We start from the raw sequence: 16,658 nt of genomic DNA, 5'->3' as shown, positions 1-16,658 counted from the left end.
GGCAGCCCATTTCTTAATTGTCGAAAATGAAGGAGAAGAGTGCTCGTAAACTTTTATGAACTTCGAATGAATTTCTTTTGCCGTTAAACCTTTTTTTTTACAAAGAATTTTATAACGCATGATACTCAATTTTATCCATTTCAAGGGATAAAGACAACATTTCTGCTTCAGACAGCTCTATAAAAAAAAACTACTTGATAGAATGACTTGCAATTTCACATGGATGATATGCTTATCATCCATGAGACAGATGTACCAACTTAGAAAAAAAAAAATTGTGCCAATAGTGTTGCCATCTATGGTCAAGGCCGAGAACATTTCAGATCACTCTCATAGCTACCATGCCATCCAGGAGGCTCTGTGACAACTGTAAATGGAGTGAAGAATTTGTGATTATGCCATTGTGAATATAGGTAAGATGAACATTGCATCACAGGTGATTATTCCTATTCTGATCTCTTAATTATCATGTTAACAAGGAATTCATGGATACCTATAAACCTGGGAGTTATTTATTATGCTTGTTCAATAAAGCCAGAAGTAGAAATCAAATAAGAAACTTATAATATTAGTTGGTGCAACTTTTTTTTTTTTATGTGACTTCCATTCACAAAAGGTTGTAAGCTTGTATTACCTTATCTCACTCATGGTACATTAGTATTATGAGAGGCAGTTAGAAACAGTATCATTTCAAAAATGTGAAATTCAAAAAGGAAAATACAAGGGACGTCCAGAAAGTAAGTTCCGATGGGCTGTCAGAGAAACAAATATATAATTACAAAAAAAAAACTTTATTGGAAATTAAAGTAGACATCTTTCACTACTTTTCTACATAATTTCCACCATTGTTCAGGGTACCAAGAGTTGTATACCTTCATCATAGAAGGTTTGCCTGTGACGCAAACCACATACTGACTGCTTCTTTGACCTCATCGGCATCTTGAAACTGCCGGCCACCAAGGAAAGATTTCAGATATTTGAACAGGTGAAAGTCATTTGGCACGAGGTCAGGACTATATGGGGGATGATGGAATTGTTCCCAGTCAAAGGTGGCAATAAGTTGTTGTATTATGCCAGCTGTGTGTGGGCAGGCGTTATCATGAATCAAAACAACGTCCTTGGTAAGCATGCCACGTTGTTTATTCTGGATCGCATGACGCAGTTTCTTAAGGGTTTGGCAGTACATGCTTGCGTTGATTGTGGAGCCTTGACCCAAGCAGCAAAATTCCTTGTCTGTCCCAAAACACAGTGCACATAATTTTCCGAGTGCAAACTGTTGTCTTCAGTTTCGTCTTGAAATTGAACTTCTCTTCATCTGAATGCACCAAATTGTCAGTCACTAAAGATGATCGCCCGCTCTGTTTATCATCGTGCACACCTGTTCTTGCTTCATTAAAAAGTCTTACCCATCTTTGTATCATTGAATCACTCATTGCGTGTTCTCCATAAACCTCAATAATTTGCCGATGAATTTCACCTGCTTTAACGTTCCTCGCATTCAAGAAACGGATAACTGACCTAATTTGACATGCGGCGGGAGATTCGATTTTCCTAGACATTATAAATACACACCAAGAAGGGTACGCACTGCGAGAATGTCTGAAAATGCCACCAATGCCTTGCTAACGAATAAACAAACTCAGCACGCATGCACGCCATTGTGATCACAGCGCTGCAGTGAAAATATTTAAAAACAGAACTTTCTGTTTTTAAATATTTGATACTTTCTGGACGTAAGTATCAAATCAAAAATCAAAAATCCCTCATATCAAAAAGTATCAAAAAAAACAATGTCAGACAAGTTTATAGTATTTCAGATGCTGTTTCAAAATAGTATTTATATTTTCAATGGATAAATGATATATTAAAATGTTTGGAAAGGAATTTAAAGAGAACAATGACAAGCAGGACTGGCAATCGGTACAAAGTACAGGTGTGAGTGTGTGTGTGTTGTTTTTTCTTCATTACATGACATTCCGAATAGATTCAGTCATCTTTCTCACTGGCATTCCTGACTCTTATGGCTTTTAATCTCTCTCTCTCTCTCTCCTTTCTCTCCCTCCTCCTTCTCACCTCTCTATCCCTTGCTTCCACACTCTCTTGTTTTTCTGCAATTTCCTCTCTTCCACTGTTTCTCCCATTCTCTTGCCTTCCTCTCTGATGCTGTTCTCTTATACCTACTTCTGTTCCTCTCACACTCACCAACCTCTTTATCCTCCCAAGATCTTCATTCACTATCCTCAAAGCAGTCTTCATTTCTTCTATCTTCTTTTTCAGCAGTTCTATTTTTCTTTCGACACATTCTGCTTTTAATTCACACACTGAAATTAATTAAAAGCAGAATGTGTCGAAAGAAAAATAGAACTGCTGAAAAAGAAGATAGAAGAAATGAAGACTGCTTTGAGGATAGTGAATGAAGATCTTGGGAGGATAAAGAGGTTGGTGAGTGTGAGAGGAACAGAAGTAGGTGTAAGAGAACAGCATCAGAGAGGAAGGCAAGAGAATGGGAGAAACAGTGGAAGAGAGGAAATTGCAGAAAAACAAGAGAGTGTGGAAGCAAGGGATAGAGAGGTGAGAAGGAGGAGGGAGAGAGAGAGAGAGATTAAAAGCCATAAGAGTCAGGAATGCCAGTGAGAAAGATGACTGAATCTATTCGGAATATCATGTAATGAAGATTCGATGATTTGGGGTGTGTAGAGTATCAAAGAAGTGCTTGCCTAGTGGAACGACAGAGAGTGTAGCAGTGGCAGTGAAGAGAGGGGTGTAAGTGTGGTGGAGATGAAATAACAGTTGGGACAAATGACCTGAGAGGTAGCGTGAGTCATGTAGCACGAGATTTGAGATTAATGTTAGACATAGTGCAGTAGAAATGTGTTTGAGGAAAGATAATAAGTGTGTTCTCTTGGTATGATAAGGCGAAGTAGAGGAGAAGAGCAGTGACGACGAATGAGATGATAGCAAGAATGTGCAGGAAAAGAGATCTGGAATATGTGGATACATGGAGTACATTTGAGGATAGAAGGGAACTTTATGCAAGAGATGGATTGCATTTGAATGCAGAAGGGCATGGGCATTTGGAGAGATTGTTATTTTCTGGGCAAGTGAGTATGTCAAGACAGGGAAACTAGAATTGCACAGGTGGAATGTTGCAGAGATGGCCTTGTGTGGGGATAGTGGCATGAGAAATAAGGGGGGTGCATTATATTACAGAGCCAGGTGGATTATGAGGGGAGTTATAATGGCTACAAGAAGGCTGGCAGTACACTGTTTTTTCTGTATACAAATGCTAAGAGCATTAAGAATAAAAGGAATGAGTTTGTGGCATTAATTGACTCAGTCTCTCAAAAGGTTGTTGGTATCAGTGAAACTTGGTTAACTGAGAAGGATGTTCTAACAGGGATAGAAATTGAACAGTATAGTTCAGCAGGATAGGGAAGGTAAATGTGATGGTGGAGTGTTATTCATGATAAGAGATGAATTGTGTGCTCTCAGTTGGAGAATCTCAATGTAAATAACACTAATGGCTTTGAGAATATATGGTGTGAAATGGATATTTATAAAGACAAGATATTTAGTGGCATGTTGCTACAGACTAGGGAATATGGATGTTAATGAGCAGGACATGTTTAGGCAAATTAGTTTGGCAAGTGCAAAGTGGGGAAATCATTATGGGGGGGGGATACTTTAACTGTAGTGATATAAACTGGGCAGAGGAGACAGCATTCAGTAATAAGGGAATTGAATTTTTGGATTTCATGAGGGACAACTGTCTTAGACAGCATGTAGTGGAGGGAACGTGAAGATTGGGAGTTCTGGATTCGGTCATGGCATCAGAGGATCTAATTGTGCCTGAGATGGCATATTTACTCCCATTGATGAGAGTAACCATCTATTACTGACTTGGAGGAATAGGCATAGGGAGGTATCAAAACAGAAGGAAGTTATGTATAATTATAAGGGAGGTGACTATCATAGACTTAGAAACCAGCTTGCAATGGATGAAAGAATGTAAAGAAAGAGGGGTTGTTAGCTTGGGAGATACTTAAGAAAAAATTATTGACAGCAGTGACAGATTGTATACCTTGTGCGAAGAAGAAGAAGATAAAGCAATTTGGAGTCAAATGGATGAAAAAGGAGTAAAGGGGGGGGCGAATTCCAGAAGAAAAAGAGATTATGGAAGGCATATAAATGGAAAAGTGGAGAGCAGTTGCATGAGGAATATAAGGCTCAGGCTAGGAAAATGACCAGTATTGTAAGGAGAGAAAAATATGAGAGGAGATTAGCACTGCAATCCAAAGAGAATCCCAAGGAGTTTTTTTTGCTATGTGGTGAGTAGGAGGAAAAATTATAATGTATGGATTATCTTGCAGGATGGAGATTGGAATCAGTGGTGACCAAAGCAGATGACATAGTTGAGCTATTTAATGATCATGTTATTAGCCTGTTCCATCCTGGTACTACAGGTTTTATTCCTAGATGGTGAAGTGTTAGAAATGTATGAAGAGGATGTATTTCGAATACTGAGTACACTAAATGTCAATAAGGCAGGGAGACTAGATGGTATTTCACCACATGTTTAAAGTGAAAGTGCTATGAAACTGACTGTGCTGTTAACTTGGCTGTTTAATAAGTCTTGTAATGGGTCAGGTTCCTAGAGAGTGGAAAGAGGGTAAGATAGTCATCATCGCCATTGGCTCATCAGGCACTATGTGGGCCCTGGCCTAAATCAGAAGCTTCTGCCAGCCTTCCTTATTCAATGCAAACTCCTCTAATTTTTGACTCCTAAAACCTTAATATCTTTCATCACTCCATTTTACCATCTTAATTTAGGTCTTCCAATTTTTTTTTTTCCTTCCAGTTTAGCATTAAACATCTTAGCTATTCTATTATTATCCATGTGCATAATGTGTCCAGCCCAACTTAATCTATTTATTTTTATGCACTTAATAATATCTGGCTCATTAAATAATCTGTATATAATAAATTTCAAATAATCTGTATAGTTTATGGTTATATCTTTTCCTCCACATACCATTCTCTTGTACTGCTCCAAAAATATATCTGAGAACTCTTCTTTCAAACAAACCTAGCAATCTTTCATCTCTCATTGATAATACCCAGTTTTCAGATGCATAAGTTACCACTGGTCTTACAAGTACTTTGTACATCATTATCTTTGTTTTTCTTGAGATCTTTAGGTGTTTCCTAAGTCCACAGAAGCATCTATTTGCAGAAAGAATATGTCTCTGACTCAGTACTGATATGATTTTTACAATTAACTTCTGATCCCAACTATATAAAACTATGTACAATTTCAAATTTATAGGAACCAATTTCAATTTGAGAAGGATTATTATCACCAATATTTCTATTACTGGCATATACTTTGTTTTTTCATGGTTAATCTGCAAATTCATCTTTTTTGCTGCCTTTTCTAAACTGATAAAAGTTTCTTCCATTGCTTTTTGTGTCCTTTCTATAATATCAATATCATCTGATTATGCCATAATTTGTACTGATTTGTAGAAAATAATTCCTCTTGTATTAATGCCAGCATCTCTGAAAACCTTTTCAAGTGTTATGTTAAACAGTAAGCAAGCTAAACTATCCCTTGTCGAACACCATTTTTTATATATATTTGATCAGACAACATGTCCTGAATTTCGATCTGACAACAAGTATTTCTCATTGTAGCTTTGACTAAAGCAATAAGTTTTTGTGGAATCTGTAGTTCCTTCATTGCAATAAATAAGTTAGATCTATCTATGCTATCATATGTGGCTCTAAAATCTATGAAAAGGTGGTGTGTTTCAATTCCAAATTCATTACTTTTTTCAAGTAATTGGCGTATATTAAAAATCTGATCTTTTGTAGATTTTCCTTGATGGAATCCACACTGATAGTCACCAATAACATTCTCTACATAGGATAAAGTCTCTTAAATAGAATGTTAGAGAAAATTTTATAAGTTGTACATAGTAATTTAATTCCTCTATAGTTAGAACATATCATTACATCATCACCTTTCTTGGGGCATATGATGCTCAGATTCCATTCATCTGGAACTGTTTCATTAATCCAGATTTTGTTGATAAGTTGGCACAGCTGCTTAAAGTATTCTGTACCTGCACTTTTAATTAATTCTGCCTGTATCCTAACCGTTGCTGGGATTTTATTGTTCTTAAATTTTTTAATAGCTGCCTCCACTTCTGCATCTGTTGGTAGTGGTTCAACTGCTTCTAGATCTTGGCTTTCTTCCATATCATCTAATTGACCAGATATATTTGAATTCAATAGTTCATCGAAATGCTCTGCCCATCTTCCTAGTATCATTTTATTCCCACTCAAAATTATATCCTCCTTATCCCTACATAATGTTCTAGGCTGAAAATCTTTCCAACTCCTATTTAACTTTTGATAGAAAGATCTGCTTTTATTCATACTTCTGAGATATTCCAATTCCTTAAGTTCATCCTCAGAGTATTTCTTCTTTCTATTCTTATGAACTCTTTTTTCTTCTTTTCTAACCAAACGATATTTCTCCAGTGTGGTTCCTTTGCTGCATTTGTTTATATGCCTCATTTTTTTAATAAGTCCATTCACATTCTTCATCAAACCAGTGGTTATACTTAACCCTACTGACTTTTCCTAATACTATGTCTGCTGTTGTCACTATGACATCCCTAAGAACATCCCAGGCTTCATTAACACTCTCATCATATTTGTCTTTAACTTCTAATTCCTTCAATCTTTCCTTATTAAACTTTCTTGCATGGGACCCATATATCTTCCTTACATTAGAGATTCTGCTTCTAATCTTTGATATAATCAAATAGTGATCAGAAATTTGATTATTTGCTCCTCTGTAGGTTCTAACATCTATCAAATCGGATAGGTGTCTTCATTAGGAGACTACTTCCATGTCATTTTATGAATATCTTTATGATTAAACATTGTACATAACCATATTTCTTGAAGAAGCAAAGTTCATCAGTTGATAAGGCATATAAATGGAGGGCAGTTGCATGAGGAATATAAGGCTCAGGCTAGGAAAGTGACTAGTATTATAAGGAGAGAAAAATATGAGAGGAGACTGGCACTGCAATCCAAGGAGAATTCCAAGGATTTTTTTTTTTTTTTTTTTTTGCTATTTGCGAGTAGGAGGAAAAATGATAGTGAATGGATTATCTTGCAGGATGGAGATTGGAATCAGTGGTGACCAAAGCAGATGACATAGTTGAGCTATTTAATGACCACTTTATTAGAGTGTTCCATCCTGGTGCTACAGGCTTTATTCCTAGATGGTGAAGTGTTAGAAATGAATGAAGAGGAATTTTAAATACTGAGTACACTAAATAGAGAGCACAGAGGGTGGGGGGCAGGAGATGTTTAGGCAGTTGAGCTTGGCAAGTGCAAGAAGAATGATTGTTATGGGTGATTTTAACTACAGCAGTATAAGCTGGGAAGAGGAAAATGCATGTAGTAATAAGGATATGGAATTTCTAGAATTCTTGAGGGACAAATGTCTTAGGCAACATGTAATAGAGGGAACAAGAGTTTTGGATTTGGTCATAGCATCAGAAGAGCTGATAATAAGTGAAATGACATCTCTCCCACCAGTTGGAGAGTGTAACTATGTGGTTTTGACTTGGAAGATTAATAGACATGGAGGTGTATCAAAAAAAAGGGAACGTATGTGGAATTATAAGGCAGGTGATTATAATAGTTTTAGGTATCAACTAGGAGCAGTTCCATGGAGGGCAGAATTGGAAGGTCAGGATATCATTAGTGCTTGGGAATTTGTGAAGGAATATTTGTTAGCAGCAATAGTAAACTGTATTCCACGAGTGAAGAAACAGACACAATTTGGTGTAAAGTGGATGACAAACAATATCAAAAACAGGAACTGTAGTTGAAAAAGAGATTATGGAAGAGATATAAGGAGAGGGGTAGAGGGCAGATACACGAAGAATATAAGACGCAGGCCAGGAGAGTGACCAGTATGGTGAGGAAGGCAAAACTGGAATATGAGAAGAGATTGGCACTAAGATCCAAAGAAAATCCTAGGGAATTTTTTAGCTATGTGGCCAGTAGGAGGAGAAATGATTGTGGAAGAATGACATTGTGGAATAAAAATGGGAGAAGAGTGACTGATGCAGAGGACATAGTGGAGTTGTTCAATGAGCACTTTTTTGGAGTATTTCATCCTGGAGAAGGATAGAGCAGGTTCAGGGTTTAGAGGTGCAAGAGGAGAATGCGTTTCAAATACTGAGTACTCTGTATACCGATAAAGCTCTGGGACTGGATGGTATTTCACCACAGGTTTTGAGAGACCTAAAAATGAACTGCTGTGTTTGTTTATAAATGCCAGAAGTATCAGAAATAAGGGGAATGAAACGATTTCAGTGATTGAGTTTATTCACCCCAAATCATTGTAATAAGTGAAACATGTTTGAATGAAGATGATATCATAATGGGAATAGAAATGAAAGAATACAGTATTTTTTGCAAGGATAGAAAAGGAAAGAAGGGAGGGGGAGTGCTGTTGATGATAGCAGGGGAATTATATCCACATAAGGTAGACGTGAAAGGAGAAAATAGTGGAAATGGTTATGAGGCAGTGTGGTGTAATGTGGAGGTTGAGAGGAAGACATATTCAGTTGGATGTTGCTATAGGTCTGGAAATGTGAAGGGTGGTGATGAAGAAATGTATTTATACATATCTTCATCATTCAATTAGTGAACAAAGGAAGGGTAATTATTATGGGTTATTTCAATTATGGCAGATGAAGAATGAAGAGATAGAATTTCAGATAAGGAAAATGAATTTCTCAAATTCTCGAGAGGTAACTATCTCAAACAGCATGTAAAGGAGGAGCATGCGAGGATCGAGAGTTTCAGATCTGACCATTTCATCAGAGAATGTAATTGTGAGTGAGTTTCACACTTTCCTTCAGTTGGTGAGAGTAATCATGAAATGATCACCTGGGTTCTGGCTAGTCATATGCAGACTCTTATGATGAAAGGATATATGTGGAATCATAAGGCTGGTGGTTATGACAAACTTGGAGAGAACTTGGATCTGTAACATGGAATGAGGAGTTGAGTGGTAAGGAAATAAATGGTGCATAGGAACTGACAAAGAAATACATAACAGCATCAGTGTGTGAATATATTCCGAAGGCCAAAAGGCTGAATAAGGTAGGTGTATAATGAATGAATGTGGAGCTTAAGCATTAAATCTGGGGGGGAAAAAAATTCATCTTGCACTTTGGAGGAAGTACAAGATGAATAATGTTCAGTCACATAAAGAGTATAAAGAACAAGCCAGGAGAGTGACTCAGTTAGTAAGGAAAACAAAAACAGATATGAGCAGAAATTGGCAAATCAGGCAAAGAAAAATCCCATAAAGATTTTAGATATGTGGCAAGTAGAAGAAAGAATGATTATGATAAGACGATGTTAATGGATGAAAGTAATAGAATGGTAACTTCTGCAGAAGACAATGTTGAGGTATTATTCAGTAATCAATTTATAAGCATGTTTCATCCTGATCGGGGTGGAATCATGAGGAACTTAAACATAGAGGACACAGGAGAGGATGGCTTAATTGTGAGTGAGCAGGAGGTATTTGAGGTAAAGAAATAAACTTGATGACAATAAGCCGGTAGGATTTGATAATATATCACCATGCATCTAAAGGGAATGTTCCAGGGAATTGGCCGTAGTATTAGCATGCCTGTTTAATAAAAGTCTTGCAACAGCACAGGTTCCAAAGGAGGGTAAAATTGTTCCACTGCATAAAGGTGGTAATAAAGCTGTTGCTTCAAATTATAGGCCAAGCTGTATATCTGGAGTTGTGGTGAAGGTACTTCACCACATATAGCTTGCCCTTTTATGCATAGGAATATAGCCTGCTTAAGGGGAGATCATGTTTCACTAACTTACTTATGTACTATAACAAAGTGACAAATACCTTGGACAGGGAAGATGCATATACAGTGGTGTACTCAGATTTTGCTTTTGATAGATTGTCACATGACGAGCTGGTCAATAAATTAAAACAGATGCGATTGGCTAACAGACTTCTTAGTTGGATCAGTGGCTGGCTGTCAGATAGGTATCGGAAAGTTGTATATGGGGGGTGCAGTATCAAAAGAGAAAGGTCACTAGTCGTGTGCCACAGGGATCAGTTTTGGGGCCATTGTTGTTCAATTTGTATGTTAATGATATTGGGATGGGTTTAACTAGTGATATGCAGCTGTTTTCAGATGATGTAAAACTGGGGAAAGCATTGCAGAGTCAAGTGGATGTTATGACCTTACAAGAGGGCTTGAACAGATTGCATGAATGGCCAGGTAACTGGAACTGTTAGTTCAATTTTGCAAGGTGTAAGTTTTTGAGATTTGGTATACACTTAGTGGGAAAACATTAAAGGAAGTAGAGGAGATGAGAGATCTAGGAGTGATGATGGACAAGGATCTGAAATTAAGGGGCCACTTTGCATAAGTTGTGAAGACGTCACATCGGATAATGGCAATGATGCAGAGGACCCTGACATGCAGAAATAGAGTGGTTATGATGTCATTGTATAAGGCCTTGATCAGGCCTCATATGGATTATTGTGCATAGATTTGGTCACTGGGTTTTCATGGTGACAAGGATATGTTGGAAAGGGTCCAGAGAACATTCACAAAAGTAGTCAGGGCTCTTTGAAATATGGAGGAGGGGGAAAGGATATGATTGGGACATATAAACTAGTCCGGGGTGTTATCAGGTTGACATGGAAGAGATTTTTCATAGAATGGAAGAGCGGTGTAGAACAAGAGCCCATCGCTGGAAACTGTATGAGGGTGTGAGCAGAGGAGTGAGGCAAATGCATTGCCTGAGTGTGTTGTGAATGTAGACACATTGAATCAGTTTAAGGCAGGGTTGGATGAACATTGTGTGCAATAGTGCGCAACTGAGTAAAGGTTATCGCCCATGATGAGTCTCTGACTCCGTGGAACTCAGATGTTAATAATAATAATAATAATAATGCTCTCACTTTTTTAGAAACTTTGATTTCTTAACATAAATGTTGCTTTGTTCCTGACTGGCAAAAAATGGGTATGCTGCAATGCTGTAATTTTTATTATTAAGTTAGTGTTTTATTGAAATAAAATTACCAAAATAGTTGAAGACTGGTTGGAAGGTCATTAGCCACATCCAATGAAATTATATGCATAGGGATATAGCTTGCCCTCTATTATTCTAGATGATCCAGATGATTTAACATCTATGTTCATTTTGGAAAGATAATTTGAGATTTATTAGTGATGATTTATTATTATCAAATAATTTTTATACTTGTTCATTTAAGTTTCAGTAAATCTCACTTTATAAGTTAATTATAAATTCTGATAAAAAAAATAGTATTTTCTAAATAGATAATATTCATTTTGGCTAAATAATTAACTGTTACATGATAAATATAATAATACTTGATTGCACTGTCGAAATTTTTTTCACTTGGGTTATAATATAAATTAAAGATGCCAAGAAATTATATTCTTGTATCATGCTTTGTCCAAGTGTTTGCACGTGAATTCACTTCATGACTGGGCTGCTTGTATGTAGAGGTTATTGACTTCACATCAATTGCCTTAGTATCCCATAAAGCAATGTACATATCCTTAGAGACATGTGTACATGGAAATACTACTTCTGCGTATTCACTTCTAGGTCTGGCTCTTCTAGGTAAGGATATGTGTGTTGCATTATGGGATACTAAGGCAATTGATGTAAAGGCATTAGCCTCTGTATACAAGTAGCCCAGTCGCGAAGTGACTTCATATGCAAACACTTGGATGAAACCAAGAATATAATTTCTTGGCATCTTTCATTTACTTGACTGCTCTGCTTTTTTTCTTCCTAGGTTGTTCTGGATCATGAAACTTATTATATGAACTTAACAGAAGCCAATCTTACAGATAGACCTGTATGGAGGCTATTGTACAAAGCTAGACAAGCATTCAACATGACTTCTCTTCTGCCAGTCGATTGGAATAATCTTTTAATGTCCTTTCTAAATGATGACAAATTATTTCAACAATTTTACAAGTATGTATAATAATAATAATAATATAATAATAATCATAAATAAGGGGTGCTTAAGGGTCAAAGCTGTATAACTGAGATGAGACCTTCACATAGCCTTTAAAAGAATGCAGAGAACTGACCAGGGCTACTGACCTAATGTCCAATCCTCACCTTCTCGTGGTGCACCCTGTTAGGTATCTACCTGGATACTGAACGAATGAGGATGGGCTGGCAATATGGGATTTAGTTGTATTGTATTCTTATTACCAAATTGTATTCTTATTGGCTTAAACCAAAATACAAAATGATGGTACAACATGACAGAAGACATTAGTAAAACTTAGATCAGGTGTAGGCAGCATACGAAGTACGTAGAAACATTTTTTAGTTTGCATGGCACTAAATTTTGTAACCCATTTCTTGTACATAAAAAAAACTATTTCTAAATCATTAAGAGAAATCACTTTGAATTGGTATATAAAAAAAAAAAAATAATTAAAATAGAAAAAAAACTTATCGCAAAAGAAAATAAATAAATAATAGAGTTATGCCTAGTGCCAAAAATTATGTCATTGTAAAATCTCCAAGTAGAGTAAAATCAAAGGAGCCTTGAAGTTCAAAGAAACCTACCTTATTTACTATCTGTACCACATAGTAAATAAGGTAGATTTCCTTGATCCTTGTGGTACACCACTAGTTATTACCTTAAATCTTCCAGACTCGCATCCCCCGAATGGCGTATCCATTCCCCTTGTCTAGTTCAATGGTAACATTATTATAGAATGTGAGCAAGTTGCTAAAACATGACCTTTCCTTAGTAAACCCATGCTGTTCATTGCAAAGTAGAGATTCACTATCAACCCATTTCTTAATGCAAGCCCTAACCAATTTTTCCAAAATCCTCACCATCATTATGTATACAGTAATCCCTCAACTAGTGAGCCCCTGATTAGTGCATTATTTTTTTTTCAATACCCAAATTCGATTAGTGTGCCTATATACATCTTAAAAATAAATGTTACAGATTTTAAAAATTTTCTATCTATACATTTTTATGGCTAACTACTTTAAAAAAATCACTCACTAGAATGAAATAATTTAGTTACCTATTTAAAACATTTTACAAAGTTATTTTTAATGGCCTACTACGCTACTTCCATGTACACTATGTTCCAAAATTTACCGCCAATATTTATGTTGTCTGCTATAGTACTCTCACAGATTCGAGACCTTTCGACACTTCTGCGCATGTCACAAAAAGGAGAATCCATTCCGATAATAGGGTAATCAATCCGTCTTCTGGGATGAGTTGTTTATTATTACACGTCGGAAAATTAACTTCTCTTTTATGATCATTGTAGTTTTTAAAGTGGTAACTATTTTGCTTTGATAACAGTTGGGAAATTTTATCTATAAAGCACGTGATTTCGCGTGTTGGCGACCGATTCATACGTCCTTCATTTCTTTCTCCCCTTCAGCATGAATCGACTATTCTTGGCACCAAGACAAGTGAAGCTGTACAAAAGTGTGGGCGTACTATAATTACATAGCACCTTGATGGTCATATCTCCTGCCTCCTTTTGCAATGTTATATGAATGTGGTTTCCTTACTTTTTTTTATTTTAAAGTATTTTCCCAAGCTTTAATCATGAGTAAAATAATTAGTGAGCAAAAAAGTGGATATGTGAAAAAGATTAGGTGAAGAGAGAAGCAGTAAAATTTGCAGAAGAGTAGAAGAGGTAACAGGGCCATACCATTGGTTGTATGAAAAAAGGAAACAAAATGCCTGCCAAACTACATTAGCTCAATTCTTTGTTAAGAAGTAGAATAATAAAAGTTATATTCTGAATATGTTTTATTGTCTTTCAGCTTCATGGTTTTCCTTTAACTAGGCCCTGAGACATACCTTAATTCTTTTATAAAAAACTTAAGGTTCAAAAAAGAAATTTGAGGAATGAATTATACTGTTTCCCATAGGTTATTATGTAATATATATATTCGATTAATGCGCCTGTTTTAAAGAACCCATTAGGCACACTAATCGAGGGATTGCTGTATATTCTTAATTTCATTCTGATTGTATAGTTTAGTATTATATATATTATATTATACTTGAAATATTTTTGGATATTTTAATATACATTTTATGTACAAGCATGTTTCAAAAAGTGAAGTAACAAGCGCACTTATAAACTTTATCTGCATAGATGTACTTATGACACATTTTGGTACTCACTTTTAAGCTACATAGTTGACAAAGATGTTTATTATTATTATTATGTGACACCCCACGATGAGTCCAAGGACTTATCGTGGGAGGACAATCTACACTACTTTGCTAAATACATCTTACCCTCTCCACTACTACTTAGTGGAGAAGGTAAGATGTATTTAGATTAATTTTCCTACTAAGATTAATTCTCCTACTACAACACTACTACCATCAACATCACCACCAACAGTAATTTTTGTCTGTAAACTGCGTGTGTTCTAAAGACCTAAAGATTATACATTTCAGCATGCACAGAGAAAACTGGTGACAAGCATGCTTGTTTCCTGCATAGATGAACTTCTGACATATATGTAAATTTTGGTGCACATAACTTTTCTATATAGTTGGCAGAGATGTTTATACATTTCAGCATAGAGAAAATTGGTGACAAGTGTCTTTAACTGCTGATAGAACAGTGTGCTGCACATCACTATCAACTGCAAATTGCTTGCCAGCCAGATGCCCTTAACTGATCCAAAGAGATGGAAATCAGTTAGGGAAAAGACTAGGACTGTGCAATAAAGAATCCATGTGAAAAGTTTTGTGAACATTCATGAGCTGATTTGTCTCCCTTTGAATATTTGCCCTTCCATTAGCAAAACATTCCACCAAATCTAAACCTGTTTTGTGACATGACATTTGCTCTTTGACACTTCTACTAAATGGCAATGAATTTCTGGCTGTCATTTCCCTGCAGAAGTAGCACTCTGCACACTTCCACATTTGACCATGTTTTCCATTATCCGGCCATCTTATAATTGATGGGGTGCAGCCATATAGTTTTCATGTAATGCCTTTTCATTAGTATGTGAGAAAGCATATGATGCAAATGCTCTGTTTACCTGTTCAGAATTCATCTCACTCTCTATGAATGACACATTTCATATGCACTATCATGTTACATTTAAAAAAAAAAAATGCTGTTTGTATTTCAGTTTTATCCAGTATAATTTTGAATTAGTAACATACCAATAACAGATTATCAAGTGTTTATTTTTTTTCCAGCTATTACAAGAGATTTGGCAATTACTTGTCAGAATCATGCACTGGAATCTGCAAAATCAAGATTATCTGTCAGCTCCAGAGTGGACGTTCCTTTGATTCTACTTTATGTGATCAAATTTATAAGCATTTCAAACATGAGTATATGCAGGATTGGTTTTACAATTCTGGTAGTAAATAGGAATCTTTCAATTTTAATTATTATATTCCTGTTTTCAGTTTGGGATTAATAGTATGTAGCTTTTAAAGATACTGTTTTGCAATGTATGCATAAGCATTAATTAATTTAAATATTTATGGACAGGACTGGGTCACTCATAATAGAGTAGATGATTACCTATGACACCAGCATCATAATATTACAATTTTATTTTTTTATTCAAGTAAATGCAAGTAGAAGGTAAATCTAATTTTCAAAAAATAAAATAAAACTGCAGTTTTTTTTTTTTTTTTTTTTTGTAATATAAACAAGATTTTTGTAAGTTTCAAAAATCCTTATATTTGAAGTTATATTTTGTTATTTAATCACATTATTTGCCCCATATTATTCTAAGATGATAAAAGTCTCTTTATTAAAAATTAATATTTTTAAAATTATTGTTTCTATCATTTTTTATGGTTTAAAAACAAGATAAGAGAACTTTAGATAAGAGATTTGGTTTTTTACGTCAGTATACAGCCAAGTAATGGCCATCCTAGTTAACTAAGTGGATAGCATACCTGCTCTCCAACCAGTTGGTTGTGGGTTTGAATCCTACCACAGGCCTGAATGTTTGTAAATGTCTTTAGTTGGGAGATGAATTTCATCACACAGTGTGAGACCACTCCCCAACTTATTGGAGGCCTGATTATACAACTTATACATCAAACATTATTCAGTAAATTACATACTCTCAGTCTTCATAGTAATAATAATGGTATAAACAACATCAAGAGGGGGGGAAAAATACACTTATTAAATTCACTAATATTTTGCTAGTTTTCTACTCAGTGTCATCAGAGCACAGTGATAACTGTGACAGGCACATAGCATTAAACTAAATAATTGTAAAAACAGTTTAAATTGTAAGTGACATCTAATATCCTTACATGGCAACCTCTGTGAGTTGGATAACTGCAAAGTTAACTTAGAGAAGATCTTTGGTAAATTAATGCAACCATAATTGTTCAGGTTGGGAGAGTGCTTCATAGCTGATGCTGATTCTAAGAATAGTCTCTCAGACCTGTAATGACTTCTATGTAATATAGATGTTTTTCTCCATCTTGATCCTATGTGAAATATCCAGAGTATTCAATTCTATAT

General features: G+C 35.7%; 1 protein-coding gene across 1 annotated transcript in view; it reads left to right on the top strand.

Annotated features, from left to right (window-relative positions):
* Positions 1-16,336, top strand: part of LOC150098807 (sphingomyelin phosphodiesterase-like) — a 120,817-nt gene extending 104,481 nt beyond the window's left edge. Inside the window, exons 9-10 of the mRNA XM_090405756.1 lie at positions 11,918-12,102; positions 15,359-16,336. Coding sequence (XP_090261882.1) covers positions 11,918-12,102; positions 15,359-15,536 — 363 coding nt within the window. The 3' untranslated portion in view covers positions 15,537-16,336. The remainder of the gene's footprint in view (positions 1-11,917; positions 12,103-15,358) is intronic.
* Positions 16,337-16,658: the final 322 nt, after the last annotated feature.

The sequence above is a fragment of the Typopeltis vanoorti genome, chromosome 15 (assembly GCF_054136105.1).
Source record: "Typopeltis vanoorti isolate ZY-2024b chromosome 15, IOZ_Tvanoo_1.0, whole genome shotgun sequence".
NCBI classification, from domain to species: domain Eukaryota; kingdom Metazoa; phylum Arthropoda; class Arachnida; order Uropygi; family Thelyphonidae; genus Typopeltis; species Typopeltis vanoorti.
This window is presented reverse-complemented; position numbering and strand designations above follow the sequence as displayed.